The following is a 22,870-nucleotide window of genomic DNA, read 5'->3' on the forward strand; positions in this document are numbered from 1 at the left end:
ATAAGGAAAAAGGAATCTGTAACCTCTTGATTCTGTACACGGTACTTCTGGAGGGACATGCCATAAGAAACTAGTATAACTGGATGCTCACCGGCTGATAACTGGGTGGCTGAGGGATGGAGATGAATGGAACCCTTTCACAGTTCATAGTTCGATTTTGCGGGGGAACCATAAACATGTATTATCTTTTTTTTTTTTTAAGTTTATTTATTTTGAGAGAGAGAGAGATGGAGAGAGAGAACCCCAAGCAGGCTCTGCACCAGCAGCACAGAGCCCGACACGGGGCTTGAACTCAGGAACTGTGACAGCATGACCTGAGCCGAAACCAAAAGTCAGACGCATAACAGACTTAGCCACCCAGTCTCCCTAAACATGCATCACCTTAAAAAAACAAATCAATAATAAAGGTCACTACTATAAAATATTGGCTACTCTACTCAGGGGGTTTCCCCCACGATTTCCTTGTTTGTAGGTTTGCTCAGGTAGGTAGCTACTGCCTGGTTGCAGGTGTAACTGTCACTGTACCTGTACCACGGCCAGGAGCAGCAAACTTACCCTGGTATTCTGATACACCTCCTATAAATTCTCTTCATTTGCAAACATAAACCTTCTACTACAAGCCACCCTCAGATTACACGCTCCATTGAAAATGAATTTTTTTTTTTTTATTCCCCCCCCTGAAAATGAATTTAAACACCTCACGTTTTCAAAAACTTCTGTAATTCTGACCTGCTTTACTCTTAAGTTAAAATCACATCATGTAGATATCACATTAAATATGTTGCTCTAGGACCAATCTCCAAAACTCTCACATATGTGTCTCAGACTTTGCAAGACACGATGACTTGGGTGGGAGTAGGGGTGGAGAGAGAGAACAGGTACATGGTGAGCACAGTCCAAGGTGAGAACAAAGATGGGGTCAGAAGACTTGGGTCTGCTTCTCCATCTGGTTGGGTGTGTAGTACTGACAAACCAGTTCTGTGCTTTCCCCCCAAACACCTTACACCAATGAAAGAGGCTGAGGGTGACGGGTAGCTGTTACAGGTCCAAGCCTAAGTTGCTCCGAAATCACAAAGAAAGCAAACAAACAAAAAAACCCCACAAAGAAAGTTAGAGCTCCTCAGTTAATTTCAAGTAACGCTTATCATACAAACATCAACAAAGACTCGCAGATAAGACAGATTCAGAAGATTCTGTTTTCAAACCTTGACAACATTCCCAAATGCTAGATGAGGCTTTCAAGCTGCGTTGCCCATGCCAGTATGGCCAGATGCTTCTTTTGTGCCAGACTCTTTAATTCTGGTGCATGACACCTGCTCCTGGAGTCGACTGTCTCAGCCACGAAGGGAGTCACCTGCAGGATGGATGCTGGTGCTGGGAGAGGAAAATCTACTCAATGCTCTCTAGGATAGGGACTGTCCAGCCCTGGCAGAGGGACAGTGCCGGCTCAGTCCAAGTAATACCCGGAGCAGAGCACTCACTATCCTCTTGGCTCCGTTCTCCAACTATGACACAGTGTTGGATGTAGGGAAAGTGGGCCAATCAGGTGCCAGGCGAAAAGAAAAAGGGATGCTCAGATAGTTCCAATATGCTATGCTTTTAATGACCAGCTACGGGTTTTTCTCCAAAACTTACTTTCATACTCACACACTTCATACCTTATATCTGGCTTGATGTAAAAAGTACCTCAGGTTGGGATCCTGGACATCTTATCACTTAACTCCACAAATGTCCTGCCTCTCATTATCTATGTCTGTTAAAGAGAGAGAACCAGAACAAATATCCTATTCGTTTCTTGAAAGGGCTGTTGTAGGTTCAGATATGAAAACTGCCACAGAAACTCACAGGTGGTCATTTGGGATCTACCCACTTTTGCTGGCAGTATTCTCCTGAACTGTTTGTTTCTGGGGGTTTTGAGTACCCACAAACTAAATGAGCTCCCTCCATTCTGCCATCCACAGCGGCTGATGAAATTTTTAAACCCTGAGCTCGGTTTCTATTTTGAGGGGCAACCATCTGTCCAGGGTGGGCCTCGTAGGCCTGAGACTTCATCTTTGGGAGTGGTCACCTGGCGGAGTTGTCAAAGTTAATGCTGAAGGTATTCTTCCTTCCGTATTTCCGTGAAACAGAAAGGAACCACAGGTAATTCCCATAGTGACCATCCAGGCTCAGAGAGCTCCATCTACCATGTTACTCAGTCCTTCCCCTTACAGGGGAGGCTGCTCAGGAAGGTCTGGTCCTCTCTTTCTAATGGCATGTCAAAATATTTGTTAGATGTTTTGGCAGAAGTAGGGAGAGAGAGAAATTAGTTTTCTAAAAGATTGAAATCTTGGTTTAAGGGGCTACCCTTCTTACTCTTTAATAAAAATCCTTGCTACTATAAAAAACAAACAACCTTATCCACGAATATTTTTTCCCATATGTAGTATGTCAGTTTTGAAACTGAATATCGCTGATTGAATCCTAATACTCTTTAGGAATTTAGGAACAGCACCATGGGGTCAGACCCTATCCACCAAAGTCAGGCCCAGGAACCAACAGAGTCTCTAGCCCAGGTTGTGCCAGGAGAATATGGACCTCTCCCTGACATCAAGCATTAAAGGTGAGGTAGATAGAGCCCGATTTCTTCTGGAGCCACTTATGGCCCTGCCCTGTACAAAGCAGTTCTCACCTCTAAAAATCCACTCGTACTTCCTGTCTAAACCACTTCTCAAATGTCTGTTTCCAACAGCGCTCCTTATGCATGCCCTAAACACAGTCACCACAACACTTCTTCTACTCACACTGCCCTTTGTTGAAATGTGTGATGATTGATGAACACAACAGGGTTTACCTCCTTAAGGCCATTCATCATTTGATCAATTCTGATTGTGCTCTTTTTCAGACTTTGCTTTTTCGAATTAAAGAATCCTACTCTTTCATCTGATTTGGTCCCCTTTTCTGATCTTGATGAGATCCATCAGATCCCTTTGGGAGCATGGACTGCACTGCACACAGTACTCCTGGCAAGGCAAACTTACTGTTTTGTGCTCGAAGCCTTTTGACCAAAAGAGGAGACCTGGCTGAAGTCCTTAGGAATTTCCAACTCTTGGATGCCTTTCTTTTCAAATAGATTCTCTCTCAGTTAAGTTTCCCTTACTTAAAGCCACCCACTTTTTACCAGCTTGTCTCTTGTAACACATCTCTACCCTGACCTGAAGTTTACTAAACACTTGCTATATGCCAAACCACACTATGAGCAAGTGCCGCCCCTTCTCCTTGGTGACTGCAAGGTAGGTAGCATCACCCCCACGTGTGGGCAAGGACACAAAGGCTTGGAAAGGTGAAAACAGCTTGCCCAAATTGTAGGGCAGGTACAACTGGCATGTGAAGGCAGAGTAGGCCAGCATCAAATCCAAACTCCAAATACTTTCCCCAAAGTAATTCCCTGGTACCCAATGGTCTGGATACTTCACCTTCAGATAACATAAAGACACTAAATAACATTTGCTGATCACTGGTCACTAAGAACCCTTCTCCCTTCAAAAGTGCTTGGAGATCCTTACCCTTTGTTTCCTTTCATTGTCAACTGCCTGGCCACAAAAAGGTAACATGTTAGCCTGTGGTAACATAGTTTTTAAATAACATTTTAAAAAATAACAACAAAAAAAAATTATTTTGAGACAGAGGTGCACAGAAAGAGAGGGAGACAATCCCAAGCAGGCTCCACGCTGTCAGCACAGAGCCCAACACAGGGCTTGAACTCACAAACTGTGACATCGTGACCTGAGCTGAAACCAAGAGTCAGATGCTTAACTGCCTGAGCCACCCAGGTGCCCCTTTTACGCGAATTCTACCAAGGGAGTCTGAAAAGCTTAAAGATATTATAGCTAACAGTTGCCCCAAATCCACTTGCTCATGAATCCCCTCAAAACTCTTTAGTTAGAAATCATATCATCTCCACCACTACTAACACCGTTAGATTATTTTGTGTTTGGTAAGTGTATCCTTCTCACTGGCTTCACTTGTATACCTGGTTAAGTGCTGAAATACACTCAACTTCAATTTTCTGTCTTATCTGTAGTATTTGTTATACAGAAATATCAGGTTATTCTTCTGACCTTCCAACATTTTAAAAATTATAAGAACACAAAGGCTTTCAGGCCTCTTGTAATTTCATCAAGCCCCCACTTTCCATGAGTTTCCACTTTTGTTCTAGACTTGTGTGCATCTTCGTTTAGCTAACCAATTGGACCAACCATACTGCCTCGGTTATTCTCAAGTACCGTTCTTCACTCCAGGTGGGGGCCTCCCTCTGCCCACACATCCGATTTAATACCCAGTTGTTCATGGTCTTCCCACTGCCTACAATGCCTGACTTCTTGCCTATTTCAATTCTATCCATCCTCCAGAGGTGGATTCTAATCCCATCTCTTCCATCAGCCTTCATTGACCTGCCTGTTCTCCACTACTCTTTCCTTGTTCTAGAACGCTTTAATAATCAATCACCCATATCACTCATTCTGCACGTATTCCCGTCTGAAATGTTTATGTCTTGTTACTTAAGTTCCTGAAAAGCAAGCGCCACAACATTCACTTTTCTCCAGTAGTTCCCTTCGGTGTCAGAAACTCAAATTTGCTAAGAGAACAATTAGCACTTGTTTTATGCATCAGGACAATCTTTCTCATCAACTCAATAGCATTACCAGAACATTCCTGCTTGCAGAGTGTCTCTGGCTCTCACAGCTCTGGGCCAGTGACTCCCTTAAAATATTGTCATCAAAAGGTCGTTAAGTTGTTTTGTGACAGAAAACAGGGGCTGAATATATGGGTAGATCTGCATGGTGAAGGTACACATACCATTTAAACTCTCAACTGGGATAAGCACCCAGCATATAAACTCCAGAAAGAGTAACACTGTTTATAAGAGATTTTGCTATAGAATATCATATATCGCTTTGTAGGAATGTATATTTTAACCACTGGTATTAGATTCCTTAGGTCATACACACACACACACACATTTTCCAAAGCCAAAGCTAAACTTTTCTCTAAGAATCTTAAGTGGAAATACAGCTACTTAAATCAAACCATCTAGCTAAATCCAGGTAATCAGACCCATGTAACAATGAGAAAGCTAAATCACTGGAAACTCAAGTTCCATTTTCCCCCTCACTGTGACCTCTACTGCCTATCAAAGAATCTCAAAAGAATGGTCCTGATTTCAACTCTAGGACAGATCTGGTTAGAAAAGCTCTACTGCTACAATATTAGAAAGTCATCTAGTTTTACAAATGAGAACAGAATTAAACAATTACTCCTCTTAGAATAAACAAGATTTTAGTTTCCAGTGTATACCTCATACATGAACCACAATGATAAACAGCCATTAAAAGAGAACTAAACGTGGCCCTTATAAAAGGAACTGCCTATGGAGTTGGATAAAAAGATGTGAAAAATTATCTTATTGTGATTACCATATTAAGAAGATGATGAATCCTATTTCTCACTTGACTGACATTGTTATTGGCCCCAGAATAATTTCTATGAGCTAAGAATAGCATCTTTTATTTAGGTATTTAGGTATGAAGCCAGAACGATATGCCATTCTGACAGACTACGGTAAAAAGGAACTAGGGTCCCTAGAATATTCCTGCAAGTAGCTCAGATCCAGGATAATGCCCAAAGGGAAAGTGAAACTCTTGATAAGCACTACTCACTGATCTTCTGTTCCAAAAAACTTCACAAAGAAGCATTTCTTTCCACGCGGTTTCTTCAAGTCTTTGGGTGGATTAACAATCTGGGGAGTAAAAGGGAGGAAAAAAAGGTTTTTCCGTACCTCTAAGTTGGTAAGAAGAAAAATGAAATAAAAGAAAAGGAATATGCTTGAAAAGAACCCAGGGCCTAGTGCATGTCCAAATCTGGCACTTATATACTGAGATGTATGGAAATGTGCAAATATTCTAGGAACTTCTAGAATACATCTACCATGTAGTAGGGTTTGGTAGACAGAAAATCCCTTTCACTGCAATGGCCCTGTTTTAAAAGCAGTTAAAACTAACATCAATGTCAACTCCCCCAACCATGTGACCCTTAAATCACTGAAGAAATGCAGAGAACGTTCTTAAAAACACTTCTGTGAAGTAATGACGTCAAGTGAGGATTACACTTCTCATGGTAAGCATCGGGTATAGAATTGTTGAATCAATACCTCGTACACCTAAAACTATTGTAACGTTGTATATCAATTATGCTTCAAAAAATAAAAATAAAAAAATCTGTGTAGGAAGAGTTGAGACAGGTAATAATGACAATGAAGGACAACTGAGGCAATGAATATGCCATATTGCACAGAGATAGTCTAAAGACATTTCCTGGGCTCCTAGCAAGAATATAAAAACAGAACATTTGGAAAGCTATGACGGATCGCCTCATGCAAAATCTGGAATGCCAACTTCTGCAAAGAGGCACTGGAGCAGCACATATGGTAACATGGAAAGAAGATTTAAACTTAGTTGGGACAAAAATACTTTGACTTTTCGCTAACCTACATTTAGATTTCTCTCTTCCTGGAGAATTTATTTTCTTCTCCTTTTGTTACATTTAAGTGTAAAGCTAAATTCAAATTAAAACTGATTTCCAGGATTAAAAAACTTCACCAAAACCATCTCTGATTCAAGAGATAAGCATTTACTGCAGATTAAATAACCTGGTTTATATTATATTGCCTTTTCTAAACAATCTGAGAGTAGGAAGAGAAAAACTCTGAGTGTTAATTTAAATAAGTCCAGTTCAGGGATGCCTAGGTGACTCAGTCCGAAGAGCATGGGACTCTTGATCTCTGGGTGGTGAGTTCCAGCCTCAGATTGGGTGCAGACATTACGACAACAAGTAAATAAGTAAATAAATATTTTTTTCCCCCCCAAGTAGGTCCAGTTTAACTAAATGTTTAACTAAATTTGAGGGGAACACATCTTACATTCTCACCTCCTCACACCCAATTTCAGATGTCTTCCATTAATAGCAAGACACTCACCTTTCCTGGCCAAGGAGGATACCGGCCGAGTTTCCCCCTAGAGAAAACACAGAGTCAGCATTTGCCCTGGAAAAGCCAGTCCATCTCCTTCAACCCACTCAGCATGAAATTTATTTTCCTAACTCTCCACCTGCACCCTCAAGTGCCAAAACAAAAGCTGGCAAACAGGAGTTCTTAATTTGGCTTCCACAGCTGGGCCCAAGAAGCCCAAACTCTTCAGAAATAGAATGCACAAGTGCTTAAGATTTGTGCATTCTTTTGGTGACAAGGAACACAGAACAACAAAACCAATCAAGAGTCACTTGTCTAAGAGCCTCCCCATGACGGGGGTCGGGGGGCAGTTTGCTCTGTAAACACAGACTTCCCCTTACAAAGTCTGGTTTAATTCACCGCGAGACCAGCCCGACTTTGACAAATGCTAATGGAAACCTTCCTCTGGGTCGAGAAGAGAGCTACGTCGCTCGAGGGAAGCGGCGACGATCAGTCTTGGTTCGAGCGGTAGTCTGAGACACAGAAGCACACCACGAGAGGCACCCAAGAAGGCACTGGTCACTGCCAAGCCTTCGGTCGTAAAGGAGAAGTCTCCCTTCATTTCTTCACGGGGCAGCGCCAGCAGTCCGGTTTCGACACCCGTGGCCAAGCCGCCCGCACAGGTCGATTCCATCGCAACGGGAGTTTTGACGGGCTTGCCCAGGCGAGATGGCCCCGGTGGCTCCCCGGTTCTCCCGCTTTCCGGGAAGCCTCCGCAAGACCCCGAGAACCCGGTGTCCGCGGGAGCTGTGCGGCGCCGGTGACTCCCTTCACGGTGTCCGCCGGCGTGCAGGTGCGGAGCGAAGCCCTCCCCCGGGCGGCCTTGGAGCTCAGAGCCCGGCCCGCCGTGGCCACTCTCGGCCTCAGTCCCCCGGGGCCGGGCTGCCCCTTCCGCCCGGCGTCGCTCCCAGCGCCGGCACCTCGTCTCGCCCTCTCTCAGCAGCCTGGAGTGCATAGAAAGGCAGCTCCGGGGCTGGCCGCGAACCCCGCGCCCAGTGAGGGAGCTCCCCGGCGCACCTCGCTTTACCCTGGCCGCCCGGACTCACCACACCAAATCGCCGAGCCGCAGACTCACAGCCGCCATCTTACCACCCAACCACAGCCGACGCACGGGCCGCCGGGAACATCAGGTCGCCCCGGCGCCGCCCATTGGAGTGCGCCCGGCCACGTGACGGGGACCGGCTGTCACCGGCCACGCCGCTGCTCTGACGTCACCGCGCCCGTGGGGGTTCATTGGCCGGCCGAACGGCACGTGACCCGGGCGCCGCGGTCTCGGCGCGCCGGAGCCCGGAGACTCCCGGCTCCTTCCCCCTCCCTCCGGCTCGTGACAACGAAGCGCCCGCGGTCTGAAGCGGCGGAGGCGGCGGTGAAGGTGCTGCCGGCCGAGTGCGCGAGGGAGCCGGCCCTGCGGCCCGCCCTGCCCCTGGGCTCCGGCCTCCAGCCCCCTCCCGTCCGCGCTTCCGTTACGGCCGTTAGTCCGGCGCGGGGGCCGGCCGTGTCTCCACTCCGGGAGCTGCCCTGACGGACCTCGGCGCGGCCTGGAAGCCAGCCTCCGCCCGAGCCCGGGGCCCGCACCCGGCGGGCTCTGCGTGGCCTCGCCCGGGAGGGCGGACGGGTCCTTCCGTGCGCGCTTTCTAACGGCCGGCGTCCGAGGAGCGGACCGGAGCCCGCGTCCGCCTCTCAAGTTCTCCCGGGGCGCCCGAGCAGCCCGCCGAAGGTCCCGAGTTGCCCGACCGACGTGGAGCCGGCGTCTCTCCGCTTCCTCCGGGGCCGGCGCGGCGACACGGCCGGCGAGGCTCCCCCGGGCGCGCGAGGACCCAACCATGGGCCGCGGAGCGGGCCGGCCGCCCGCCGGGAGGCATGGCTCGGGGGCCGGCCGCTAGCAGCGCCGCAGCCCGGGCGCCCGGGCCGGCATGAGGACGGCCGCGGGGGGACGAGTGCGGCCCGTGGGGCCGTAGCCTGCGTCGCGCCGGGGACAAAGGTGCGTGTCTTTGTCGGGACCGGGCTCTCACGTAAGCCTTGTTGTAGTTTGACACTTTTAGAGAAGTTGGGAGTGGCTGTTGTGACAACAGGAAGGCAAATGCTCGCGTAGTTTCAGTACGTGAAAACCAAGTCATTGAATGGGGAACTTGTTCACATCAGTTCAGCACAGGGCCCACACGCACATCCCGGGGAAAAAATAAAAATGTTTGGAAAGGTCCCAATCGCAGTTGCAGACTCCGAGTAAGTCTTAAGTGTCTATTTAAGAGTTTTTCTTGAGTCGTCCTCTGCTTGAAAAGGTGGCGGATCCACACGCACCTCCTGTAGGCGTTTTTGTCCTACAGACTTTGGTTTCGAGAGTGTTTTGTTTTTTTGTTTTTTATTGAGTTGGCTTGTCCACAGCCTGGTATTTTTTTAGACTTCGGTTTCCCTAAAGTGCCGACAATTAGTTTCAGGAGCTGTCATTTACTGTTTTGTCCTAAGGACAAACCGATAATTGGAAGCACATTTAAGATTCCAGGAAATGATTTCATAAAATTCAACATATGTTCTTAATTTAAAAACTTTTAATTTTGAGGAATTGAAGGAGATCTTAATGATTTGATAAAATATCCGAATTTTAAGTCAACATCACATTGGACCTAGAAGTATTCCCATGAGAGTCAGAACATGGTGAAGAATATACGTTTAATATTATTCTGGAAGTTTTAGCCAATGCAATAAGACATGAAACAAAAGTAAACACTTCAGAAAGTAGACAGAATTCTTATTTCTGGGGATGATAGGACAGCCTTTTGTGGAAAAAAAAAAAAAAGGGAAAGCCATTAAAGTAAATGAGTTTAGTAAAGAGACTAAAAAACTAGCAAAAAAAAATTAAGTTTTTCTTCACTGATAATCAGTTTGAAAGTACAATAGTTATAAGGATGCATATTAAAAAATACATATTTTCTGAGAACCGAGATGCAACAGTTAGCATTTCTTGGATAATTGCCAGTTGAAGTTTTTTAAGAAGGATGTTTGCGTGTGTACGATATTGTGCTTTTATTTAGATTGATGTTCAACTTGTTAAAGTTGACTATTTAAATACTTAGTTTTTCTTAAGCCTTTTAAGTTTTACTCCCCTAAATTATTCTATTTGCAAATTTAAGAATAGAGATGTAAAGAGTATTTGATCCTTGACAGAGTTTCAGTTAAGGTACCAGTTTAACAGATTATATTCCCCTAAACAGTGAACTTTTTACAGTGTTTTAAACTACACTTAAAGTCCATATGTTCTCTCACGTACTTCAAACTTCTAAAATGGTGAACTTGTAAACTTAATAGTAAAATCTTCCCAAAGACCCAACTCTGATATGTCTGATAGCTGTATAAATCAGTTTTAAACGAACACTTTTAAACTTTTGTTTAAGCATTTCAAATTAAAATTGTAAGTCTAACATTTCAGTCCTTATTATGTCTGATTCTCTTAAATATTTCACATAATTTAGTAACAACTAGCAAGCAGTTGTCATGATTATAAGATATAATCCAAACTCTAACTTCAAAGTGTTAATATGCTATAGGTTTGATTTACTTTAGTCTTATTTCTGTAACTTCTTAGGCCTGCAAAGTCACACAAGTGAGAGAAACAGTTTTACCATCTAAGTGAATGAAGTTACAGTATGTAAAATGTGGATCATGATAAAGTTACATTTAAAAATTACTGCCTGGGGGCACCTGGGTGGCTCAGTCCGTTAAGTGTCAGACTTCAGCTCAGGTCATGATCTCACTGTGCATAAGTTTGAGCCCCACATCGGGCTCTGTGCTGACAGCATCGAGCCTGCTTTGGATTCTGTGTCTCCCTCTCTCTCTGCCCTTATCCCACTCATGGTGTGTCTGTCTCTCTCTTTCCCTCTCTCTCTAACATTAAAAAATTTTTTTTAAATTATTGCCTGGACAGGGACCTGGTTGCCCTTTCCAGAGTTAACTTCCTATATCCCATGTGCTACTTGACAGATTGCCTCCCTATAGTGAGACTCCAACTGCTTGTGTCAGTGGGGGATCTTTAAGCCTCAGCTTTCAGCTGTGATTTATTTTTACAACCCAGTCCATGATGAATGTCTTGGGAGCCTTGAAAGTTTCTTTTAGGGGATTTCTTTTCAGTATTTTAGTGCACAATGGTTTTTTGCACTGCAAACCTGTTTTGCTGCTAATCACTTGGCTGTCTACTTAGAATTATTTTAACTTTTTTTTTTTAAGTTTATGTTGAGAGAGAAAACATGAGCACAAGTGGGGGAGGGGCAGAAAGAGGGAGAGACATAATCGCAAGCAGACTCTGCACCATCAGCACAGAACCTGATGTAGGGCTGGAACTCATGAACTGTGAGACGATAACCTGAGCCGAGACCCAGTTGGACACTTAACCAGCTGAGCTACCCAGGTGCCCCTTAACTCTTCATTTTTGGATATTTTACTCCCTGGTCTTAGAGATCACAATTTTTGGTCATAGTAGAAAGAACAAATGCTGCCTATGGACTAGTATACATTCCTATGTGTGGATGTGTATGATATGTGTAAATCTTCCTGAATTAGTCACTACTTACTCGTTACTGTCAAAATATAGTGAGCTTTTCTTGGGAACTTGTCAAAATGATTCTAAAATTGATCTGAAATAATAAACAGGCTGGAATAGCTAAGTATTATTTTTTTTTTAATACGAAATTATTGTCAAATTGGTTTCCATACAACACCCAGTGCTCATCCCAACAGGTGCCCTCCTCAATACCCATCACCCACCCTCCTCTCCCTCCCACCCCCCATCAACCCTCAGTTTGGTCTCAGTTTCTAAGAGTCTCTTATGTTTTGGCTTCCTTCCTCTCTAACCTCTTTTTTTTTTTTTTTCTTCCCCTCCCCCATGGTCTTTTGTTAAGTTTCTCAGGATCCACATAAGAGTGAAAACATATGGTATCTAAGTATTACTTTTAAAAGAATAATAATAAAGATGAACTTTGGATTGAAGATATTAAAATACACCATAAAATTTTTCACAACAGTGTAGTACTGGTTAAACAATGTCCGGTTTTACAGTACTAATCTAACAGGTTGGATTTCAGTAATAGATCTTAGGATGTCAAATACATTTCTACACACTACATGCCAAATCAGCATTGGAAAGAAAGGTTAGTGATAGATGCTGGGAAGAAGCCAAGTTAGAATTCAACATGTAAAATAATTTTTTTTTTTTATCATACCTCACTCAAATAAAAAACAGTAAATAACATCAGGAAAAAGTATGGCAGGCATTATATATCTATGAGATACCGAAACGCTTACAAATCAGTTTTTAAAAATCACAGTTTTGACAGCCATTCCCTTAATGCTGGATATTGAGGTGATTTTTATCATTTTTCCTAGTCTGCAATGAATATCCTTACTTATTATCATGGTAGAAAGTTCACAGAAAAAAAAAAGTTCATACTAAAGTATGAGTGTGAAAAAGGAAGACATAAGGTTATACAACAAAGTACACACAGAAATCTCTACATATACATGTGTTTACGTACATACATGCACGTATGTATACTTTTATATATATTTATATGGTATATGATTATATTCTGTAAACCCTTACAATTCTGGGCTTTACAATCTGTTTTGACCGTTCCCAGGCAGCTTTGAAAGTCTTCGGCATGTGATAATTTTTCACTTTGCCAAGGCCCAGTTTTGGGTGGAAGAGGCTGGTGTATTAGGAAATGAGCTGAGCCAGATTTCTCCTGAGACACTTGTTTTTTGCTTATCCCAGAGGAGGCAGTACCTTCTGTGAGCTGTTGAAAACTTTGTCATTGTGAAGATTGGCTTTTAATGAAAGTGTACTGCTGGTGATGAAAGTATAGAGATCTTAAGAAAGAGATTATTCTCAGCCAGAAAAAAAAAAGTATTGGATAAATTAAATGAAAAATATTCTATGGTGGTCTTTGCAGTTTTAAGGATTCTTAAAGGCTCTGTCAGCATGGATTCTCTAACAGCAAGGATCCTTTGACTAGGTACAGAAAAAAAGAGTGGAAGGAAGTTTGCTGAACACTGATTATCTCTGAATGATAGGATTTGGGGTGATTTACATATACATATAAAAATGTTAAATTTAAGATGAATAGTAATTGAAGCAGGAAAAAGTACTAAGTGGTAATTAAGGTCAATTTAACAATGGATTCTTCTTGACAATGAAATTCTTTTAAGCTTAAATCTGTATACTTGAACAGGAAAAATCATTTTTATCATCTTGGTTTGACCTGGCCCTTCTTTTAATGTTAACAGAAGCCATGCAGTGACACCCGCTAAGACTTGTTGGTAGCCATGTCGGAGCCCCACAGGGTCCAGTTCACCTCTCTCCCAGGTTCTCTGAATCCTGCATTTTTGAAGAAATCCCGGAAAGAGGAGGTTGGGGGAACAGAACAGCATCAGGACTCTGAGCCGGCTGCAGCAGCTGTTCGGATTACACTCACCCTCTTTGAGCCAGATCACAAGCGCTGCCCAGAGTTCTTCTACCCAGAGCTGGTGAAGAACATACGAGGGAAGGTGAAAGGCCTTCAGCCCACAGACAAGGTACACCCCAGCAGCCTCAGACTCCATCTGCAGATAGAATGCATGGGACATCCTGTGCAAATGGGTCTTCTGGAGGGTGGAAACAAGGCTTGAAAGGCTTTTGCTGCCCCTAGATGACGGCATTCAGCCCCAAGCAGTCACAGGTGTGCTCGTTGTGCCTCTGGGTAAGAAAGGATAGAATTCTTTGTAGAACCATGACTGTTCATTCATCGACTGTTCATTGACTGGAATTTTGTGCTGGACATTTTTCTTTTCAATGAAATCTCACTCTGCCTAGTTAGCATAAGGACAGACAAGAAAAGACACTGATAGCTCATCTCTTCTGAACAGTGATATTCTAGATAGTTTATTTACCTGGATGAATGGAAACCTATTTTTGTGGGAGTTTTTTTTTGTTGTCGTTTTGTTTTATTTGCCAGAATTGGGTTGTAGCCTTCAGGTCTTGTGAGAATCAGTGCGGTTTCTTAAATGTTATTTATTTATTTATATTTATTCATAAATGTTTATTTTGAGAGAGCTAGAGAGTGAGAAGTAGAGGTACAGAGAAAGAGGGAGACAGAGGATCCCAGGCAGGCTCCATACTCGCCACAAAACCTAATGTGAGGCTCGAACTCGCAAACCATGAGATCATGACCTGAGCCGAAATAAAAGCGTTGGAAACTTAACTGACTGAGCCACCCAGGTGCCCCTCTTAAATGTTTTTTAAAAGACCTGTTTATTTTCCTGGCATATTTGTTTTACTTTTTAGTATGAAGCTTCTCAAATAAATACAGAATAGGATAATAATGTAATAAGGCCCATGTACCCATCACCAGCTTTAGCTATTACTAAAGTTTTGATAATTCATTAACATTGTAAAAATTTTTAAAAAGTTTTTACTGAATTATGTATATAAGAAAAATGCATATATGATAAATTCACAGCTTGGTGCATTTTCACAAACTCAACACACCTAAGTAACCAGTACCTGGATTATAAAATGTACCATTTTCCAGGATACCAGAAACCATCCTCCTGCCCTTCCAAAATCCTAGCTAAAATACATGGCCCACTGCCATGATTTCTGACAGCTTAGATCAGTTTTGCATTTAAAAAAAAAAATTAGTTAACTTTAACTTATTTTAATGTTTATTTTTGAGAGAGAGACAGGATGTGAGTGGGGGTGGGGGAGAGGGGGGGGGGGGGAGAGAGAGAGAGAGAGAGAGAGAGAGAGAATCCAAAATAGGCTCCAGGCTCTGAGTTTGATGCGGGGATCGAACGCGGAAATGGTGAGACCATGACCTGAGCTGAAGTCAGACGCCCAACCGACTGAGCCATCCAGACATCCCAAGTTTATTTATTTTTGAGGGAGAGGGAGTGTGAGCAGGGAAGAGGCAGAGAGGGGGGAGACAGAATCCCAAGAGGCTCCGTACTGTCAGCACAGAGCCTGATGCAGGGCTCACACTCACAAACTGTGAGATCATGACAACTGAAACCAAGAGTCAGTTGCTTAACTGACTCAGCCGTGCAGGTGCCCCTGGGTGTGCACGTTTTGTATTTTATGTAGATGGAATCCTACAGTGTGAGTAGGAAGTAGGTGAAGATCACAAGCACCTACCCTGGTGCACTGTGCTAGGCTCTGAGGCAAGGGTTAGTGGGGTCCCGCACTTGGAGTATTTTGATCTCTAGAGTGACTCTTAGTAAAATAAGGATTAGCCTAGTACCTGGCTCACAGGGTGTTTGAGGTTAGAATGAGATCATGTAGGCAAAATTTCTAGCAGCAGAACTTAGTGGCCAGTGCTCCTTCAGTCTGATTCACTGTTGTTTGGGTTGGATGCCTTTGGTTAGGAGCATTGTCTACTTTCTTTGCTCAGATAAAAATGTGTTTCCTTGATTAAGATCATCTTCCATTAGCTGAATGAAGCCAGTAAGTTTGTGCCAAAGGTCAACCTTTCATATTTGGGCTAGTGGGCAAGATGAGGAAAAATAATTTCAAATCTACGCAAGCTTCCTTTTCCAAAGTAGGAATTGGATGATCTTCCTTGAGAGGAAGAGACAGTAGCAGAGATTGATTAAAATCTTTATTTATGGGCTCAAACCAAATTAGTAGGTCAACTGAAATTAGAATACCAGTACTGTGATTTCACCTTTCTTGGGGGTCCAAGTGCCCTTCTCTATTGGAGAAAAATTTATGGAGCATACACAGAGAACTTTGGATTCATTTTCAGGGGATTCACTCTCCTGGCCTTCAGATACAGAACTCCTGAATCATTGTGTCTACTCTGTGGTGTTCAAAATATTACGTAACCTGACATATTCATGTATTAATTCATTTAGCATATGTTTCTTGTAATGTAAAACTATTGTGTTAGATACTGAGGAGTATATAAAGGTGGAGAAGCCACTATCCCAGCCTCAAGGGAACTTTCAGTCTTGTAGGTATTTTAGAATTATGCCAACACAGGTAACAGGTGTTACAATGTGGTAATTGTTTAAGTCTGGTACAAATAAAGCACTGGAAGGGTTGGACAGAGGAGAGCTTACATCCCAGGTGATGTGTTTGGACAGAGCTGGACTTTCATATGTTCGGGAAGTAGTGCTTTTGGACAACTACTGTTTGCAAGACATGAAAGAGTACACATTGAATCCAGGACTGCTCTATATTGGTAGAATTTCTTAAGATTATTTTAACCACTTAAGTTATATGTGATCATTATAGAAAATTTAGAAGATACAAATGAGTGCATGTTCTAAAGACCGCTCATTTGTGATGCCTGCATCATATGTATGTTCCCTATTATCTCATTATGCACATATACCCTATATCATTTAACTGATCTTTTATGGGTGGGTTGGATTTCAGGAGGCAGAAATGGGAGACTGAGGCAATTGAGTTTTGTCTTCAGACAGGCATCCAATCTTTAGTGATTTTGGTCTACTCTGAAGGCTTAAATGTATTTGATACGAGAGACTTTTATTAAAATGAAGGTTCCTTGCCAAAGAAACCTAAGGTCCCAACTCTGGAAAACGTACTTAATGAGAAAAATGCAACAGTTTACAGAGTAGAATTAAACTTTGGAAATTCATGTGAAAATATTTGGAATGTGTATTGATATTGTACTGAGCCATCAAAATAAGCTTCTAAGGAACAGGAATGCTATGAACCTGGGTTTGACTTCTGGTACCACTGAGGGAAGTGCAAGTTCATACCACTCTTCCAACCAGTAAGGCAGAATAGCTCTCAAGAGCTTGCACTATTTTCAGTGGGTTCTTAACCTTTTTGAGCCATTAATTGCTTTGGAAGTCCAATGAAGCCTATGGACCTTCTTAGAACAGTGTTTTTAAATGCATAAAATAATTTTTAGGAGTACCGAGGAAACTAGCTATATTGAAACACAGTTCTGTGTAGGTTGAATATCCCTGAATATAGGCCCTTTGCCATTTTTGGAGCCCTCTGGGACCTAGTGCTATGGTGGGCCATTGTAGTCATTCAGTTAAGTTTCATTGAATCACATGAATGGAAACTTGACTTTAACAACTAATTAAACAGTGATGGGACAGTAGCATGTTTTTTCCCTTTTCTGAAAAAGAGTTGTTTTTATTCAGTTTATAGGTATTGAGTAGTCAGTACTACAGTCAGGTATTACAGATAGGGTTGTGGGAATTTTTTTGTGACTCTTACTTTTGTGAAATGATCTCTTTACAGAAGAAAGATCTCTCAGATCCTTTCAATGATGAAGAAAAGGAAAGGCATAAAGTGGAGGCCCTTGCCCGGAAATTTGAAGAAAAATATGTAAGATTTCTCTCTTGGGCAACAAAACAACCTCACTGAGTGGGAGAGGTTTCCAGACATTTTTATGTTCCTTTAGTGGATTATCACCTAAACAAGTGCAGAGGTTGGAGAGAACAAAATGCGATTATTAGATAAATGCATTAAGGTACAGAAAATGCATGTGGCAGGCACTAGTGTATGAAGCTAAATGGATGAATGAGCAAGAAGGGCCTTTTACCCCTAGAATTTATGCTTAGAATAAATATTATGATACAAAGCATACAAAGCCACTTCGTTCCTTCTTCTGTCTGAGGCCATTTTGTGCAGATAGAAATCTATTCTATTTTAAAAGGTCTTCAGGGAACGGGGTGTGGGGTGGGTGTAGGTGTGTGTGTCACTGTTCCACGCTTTACAACCTTGAGTCACTAGTTGATGGAGTTCAAGGCAGCAATTAATTCTATGTATCAAAAAAAGCATGTGACCTCAGAATTAAACATTTATTAAGAGGGTAGGCCTCATGTTATATGTTCTTAGCACAGTTACACATGGAAAAAGCACATGACCTATTTTAAATTTTAGGGTGGAAAGAAACGTAGAAAAGATCGGATACAGGACCTGATTGACATGGGGTACGGTTATGATGAATCGGACTCCTTCATCGATAATTCTGAGGCGGTAAGTCCTTACTGAAAATGTCATTGGAACCACCTTAGCTCCTACTGAAAACCGCCTGGAGGTGGGAATGGGGTCAGTGTGGGCATGCCTTCAGTGTGAAGAAGAAAGAGCTGGCCTGGTGAGAGAGGGAAAGTGACATCCTTGATCTGGCCTTGATTCCCTCACTGAAAATGGCCAGATCGATCCAAACACCCTTTAGTTTGGACATTTGTGGTTGACGAGAAGCAGGTCTTAGCATACTGACTGTCTGAAACGTGACAGAACACCACAGTCGTACCTGCTCTGTCAAGACCCACTCTGCACCTTTGGATTTGAGTACCAGAACGTGTAGCTGACCATTTGTTTTCTCCCCCTTCAGTATGATGAGCTTGTTCCTGCTTCTTTGACTACAAAGTATGGAGGATTTTACATTAACTCGGGAACCCTGCAATTTAGACAGGCATCAGAATCTGAAGACGACTTCATTAAAGAAAAGAAGAAAAAATCTCCAAAGGTTAGAACAATACATGATTTTGGATTTCGGAATTGCTTTTTTCTACATGACTTTATAAGATCAGTAGGTGACTTACCAGAACATGTGCTGGTTCAGGTTGGCTCAGGAGATTGGTGGAAAGGCTTGAGCCATGCCAAGGCCGACAGGTCACTTCTCATACCTGTAGTTGGGCAAGGTGCTGTGAACCTGGAGCTGTCTGTGCCTGTGTCCCAGCAGGCTCGGCAGCGATTCATTTCTCAAGGTGGTTTTAGGACAGGGACTAGGGCAGTGAAGAGTGTGGAGTGAGGGGAATTTGTACCAGCCTTGCTGTGTCTCTTCTGTGGACATGTAGAGGACTTCAGTTCCCAGGGCTGTCACCCCGACAAAACAAGTGAGCCTTAAGATAAGTTTATTTTGAAATCTACCTACCACTGCTTGCGTGTTTACAACAAGATGTAGGGCCTGCATACAGCTTACTTGAAGTAGAAAAGTTTCAGGCTACAGAATGGCCTCTTGCCTCAGCCCTGGGTGCTTCCAGGAGACACTGTCAGTGGGATTGCTGTGTTGACCTGCTGCAGGTCTGTGGTCCAGGGACTGGTCTGAAAGCTGTTGCTCTTGAAGGAGGTGAGGCAGCTCTCAGGATGAACCCCGGGCGGAGCAAGGCCAGTGCTGTGTAGTGCACTTGCTCCCTGAGTTAGGGAGCCGTGTAACTGTGCCTTGTCTTTAATTCTCAGAAGCGGAAGTTGAAGGAAGGTGGTGAGAAGATAAAGAAGAAGAAAAAAGATGACACTTATGACAAGGAGAAGAAATCGAAAAAGTCCAAGTTTTCCAAAGCCGGGTGAGAGGCAGCAGCTTCTTTGCTAGGACGAAATCTGAACTGTTAGGGCAGGACACCTGGGAGCTGACGTGCCCTCCTCCTCACAGCTTCAGAAGAGGCAGCAGGGCTTGGCCTTCCGTTCCCCATCATGCCTCCCACAGTGCCACCGTGGGCAGTCAGTGCTCTCACATCTCTGTGTGTCAGACATCGGAGTTCGCTCTGTCCCTTTGTCGGTGTTGGCAGCTATTTCTGTCACTGTGTGACTGCTGATGTTTCTTGTTCTCTTGGGCACCCCTCCTCTGCCCCAGTTCTCCTTCTGTCTCTGCCACTTCCCTTGTCTTCTTTGGTCCTGCTTTCTTCACCTCACTCGGTCTCACCCCAGCTGCCCTTCAAGTTGCTGCTGTTCTCTGCTGCTCCTGCTTTTTCCCTTTAAATATTTTTCTTGCCCCCCACCACTTTTTTGCAACCTTTTGTTTCAGCCTGGCAGTGGTTTTTAAAAACACATCGGATATTTAGCATTCTGTGACATTGTTCTGCTAACCTGTATTAAATCTCAAGCTTTGGTCCCAGCAAGAAGGAGCTCCATATGCCAAGAGGAGGGAGGAGGAGTAACAGGGTGGCCCTGTGACTGAGGTTCCTGGAGACAGTTGCGCTGGGAGCAGGGGCAGTCTCTCGTGAATTTCCCTGTTGAGGTGTGCTGCAGCTTTCGTAACCAACTTCTTCCTTGCTTGCAGCTTCACAGCCCTCAATGCCAGTAAGGAGAAGAAGAAAAAGAAATATTCTGGGGCTTTGAGCGTTAAAGAGATGTTAAAGAAATTTCAGAAGGAGAAAGAAGCTCAGAGAAAGAGGGACGAAGACCATAAGCCCGTAGCGGTCTCGTCGGCGGAAGCTCAGGGCCTGCGGGAATTGGAGGGCACCTCTGACCCCTTGCTCTCGCTCTTCGGCTCCACTTCTGACAACGACTTGCTCCAGGCGGCCACTGCCATGGACTCGCTGACTGATTTGGACTTGGAGCAGCTGCTCAGTGAGTCTCCAGAAGGAAGCCCTTTCCGTGATATGGATGATGAGAGCGATTCCCTTGGGGTGGGACTGGACCAGGAATTCAGGCAGCCCTCTTCCCTCCCCGAAGGCCTGCCCGCGCCCCTGGAGAAGCGCGTTAAGGAGCTGGCTCAGGTATGGTGACACAGAATGGCCGGGCTTTCCTGGAAGCAGTTTGGGCAGATTGACAATGGTTCTGCACCACATGAAGCTCGCTGCCCAGAGCAACCCTTAGTGAGTTGGCAGTTTCGGTGTAAGCTTTTCCAAGCTCTCTTCTCCCGAGTGAGGAAACTGTGTAAGCTCTGACCATCAGGCATCATTTTTAGGGCTTTCATGGTTCTTTCACTCCCGAAAAAAAAAATCTTTCTCCTAGGGGAATTTCTTTCCATTTCCTGCCTGTCCGTTCCTTCCTCACAAATGTCTTTCCTTTGGTGCAGTAGACGCTAATGTTGGCAGCAGGCAGCTGAGGCACAGATCTGTCATTTTAGTAATTAGGTTTTGAAAAGTCACAAAAGTTTGCAAGTGTATGTTAAACCTAGGGTATATGCTTAATTGCCACTGGGTTTCGGTTGCTGCCTGGACTTGCCCATCATCACTGTTAGGTAGCGATCACAGGACTACCTAATGAACGAGAAGGAGCTGAACATTCATACTGTCTATGAACCGTTAAGAACAACAACGGTCTTTGGGCTATAGCAGCCCTTGGCAATTGGGAATTGCTTTCTAGAGTGTTAAGAATTGTCAGTTCAGTTGTGTATTACTGACTATGAACCAAACATAGATCATTAGTTATGATGACTTGTAGTTAAGGAACGTTTTACTTCGGGCATCCTGACTTATAATGCAACTGGTGGCATCAGACTCTAGCTTAAGTATTAAACTAGTGGTTCTCATAGCATTTCAGAATTACTGTTCTGTGTAATATCCCTTGTGTTTTATGGTAGGGTAAAATGTTAACCACTGGTACAAATGATTTCTTGTTTTGAAAAAGTTTTTGAGCACAACAGATGAAGTAAATCAAATGTCTTACTCAGATCCCTAGTTCTTCCTCATTCACCTGTGTGCAGTGTTCTCTCTGTGATGATTTAAATGAATTGTGTCATGTCAGCGTTTCTGAGAATATCTGAATAGGACGTGTAGGTGGAAGTAGTCGAATCTGAACTTGGCATGTTTGAGCATACTGTTCTGTGTTTGCTCTCAGAATTTATGTTTAAACAAATTACTCTTGGTCATTCTCAGTCCTCCGGTTTGTAATCTAATTCTTTTGTAGCTTCTGAAAGTCTTGTTAAGTAAGTTGAGTGAGGTATAAGCGGCAGTAGCCAGTCGTGTTTTTAGAGAAAAGTCAAAAACATTCTTGGATGTGCCCCTCCACCCACCATAGGTAGTGTTCTAGTCTGATAACTTAGACTGATTATATTGCTTTCTTGGAAAAAGATGGACAAACTCCATGGAAACAAAATGGCTTAATATGAAGCAGCATTGGGTTGTGATTCAAGAAAGCCTTACTTTCTGGAGTCCATTGGATGGACCCTGAGCAAGCTGTCCTTCCTCAGTGACTGCCAAGTTCTCTCTTGGGACAGTGGAGACAGGGTTCTGGACCCTATAGATACGGTAGGCTTGGTTGGGTTTTGGTGGGGAGGTGGTGACCAGGACAAATTGACATACTGAAAATGAGCATTCATATGTGAGATTGATACTTAAGTCATCACCTAGCTCTTCTACTATAAGAGCGTTAAGAACCTTTGGGAAATGGGATAGAAAATGGGGATTACCCATCATTCTGCCAATCTGAAAATTATTCTCAATTTGCATATTCCTTTCTAGCCTCTGTGTATATGTTTTTATGCAGTTGTAATTATAGTTGTGAATAATTGTTTCCTGCTTTCTTCACTTAATAAATATTATTGTAAAGCCCTCATTACTTTTGATGGTTGCATGAAAAAGAAGGCTTATTTTTAGAAAGTTACTTAATGCCATTCCAGAGGACCCCCAGGTGGTCCATTCTCACCAGGGTCCTGTACTCGGGCACTTGGAGCCTCCTACATGTGTGCTGAGTGCTCTAAACCCAGACCTCACTGAGACTCTGCTGGGAAAGCTATTCCTCCCAGGGAGAAAATGCCTATGTACACAAAAGTTGCATATAATTTCAAAAGCCATCCATGGATATTTGGATCCTTAATAAGGAGCCCTGTCCTCAATCTTGAACTGGACATTGCGTTTTTAAATTTACATTGAACTTGATGTACATAACTGTAACATTAGTAGTGTTACGTGTTCTCGCTTTATTTTTCACTCCCCTTGTTATCTTTTTTCCTCTTCTTTATTTTTATAAGATTATTTAGTTTTAAAATTTTGGCCTTAGATGCAACATGTATCAGTTTCTACTGTTAACTAAAAAAACTGCCCCAAAATTTAGGGCTTCAAAGAGCATTTCATTTCTCCTGACTCTGGTTGCCTGGGTGGTTTCTCTTCTGGTCCTACCTGGCTCACTCTTGTGGCTCCATTCAGCTG

The 22,870-nt window shown here is 43.4% G+C and overlaps 2 protein-coding genes across 8 annotated transcripts in view; one reads left to right on the forward strand and one right to left on the reverse strand.

Moving 5' to 3' along the window:
* The window catches only part of GLYR1 (glyoxylate reductase 1 homolog), a 33,910-nt gene extending 25,722 nt beyond the window's left edge, over window positions 1–8,188 (reverse strand). For both annotated transcript variants that reach the window (XM_053894017.1, XM_019468518.2), the window contains exons 1-3: window positions 8,092–8,188; window positions 7,016–7,052; window positions 5,700–5,779 (exon numbers count right to left, since the gene is read on the reverse strand). In XM_053894017.1, the coding sequence (XP_053749992.1) occupies window positions 5,700–5,779; window positions 7,016–7,052; window positions 8,092–8,129 (155 nt within the window). In that variant the 5' untranslated portion in view covers window positions 8,130–8,188. The remainder of the gene's footprint in view (window positions 1–5,699; window positions 5,780–7,015; window positions 7,053–8,091) is intronic.
* Window positions 8,189–8,307: 119 nt separating this feature from the next.
* Window positions 8,308–22,870, forward strand: part of UBN1 (ubinuclein 1) — a 38,346-nt gene continuing 23,783 nt past the window's right edge. For 3 of the 6 annotated variants that reach the window (XR_002085577.2, XM_019468512.2, XM_019468517.2), the window contains exons 1-7: window positions 8,309–9,026; window positions 13,319–13,606; window positions 17,292–17,378; window positions 17,937–18,032; window positions 18,391–18,525; window positions 19,239–19,342; window positions 20,056–20,494. Coding sequence is in view for 5 of the 6 variants with exons in the window: in XM_019468512.2 (XP_019324057.2) it covers window positions 13,358–13,606; window positions 17,292–17,378; window positions 17,937–18,032; window positions 18,391–18,525; window positions 19,239–19,342; window positions 20,056–20,494 (1,110 nt within the window). In the remaining variant the exon portion in view is untranslated. Of the gene's footprint in view, window positions 9,027–13,318; window positions 13,607–17,291; window positions 17,379–17,936; window positions 18,033–18,390; window positions 18,526–19,238; window positions 19,343–20,055; window positions 20,495–22,870 lie in introns of all 6 variants that reach the window. The other 3 variants (XM_019468514.2, XM_019468516.2, XM_019468515.2) reach the window with 2 other exon arrangements.

This window comes from Panthera pardus, unplaced genomic scaffold, assembly GCF_024362965.1.
Source record: "Panthera pardus isolate Hobbes unplaced genomic scaffold, ASM2436296v1 HiC_scaffold_4, whole genome shotgun sequence".
NCBI classification, from domain to species: domain Eukaryota; kingdom Metazoa; phylum Chordata; class Mammalia; order Carnivora; family Felidae; genus Panthera; species Panthera pardus.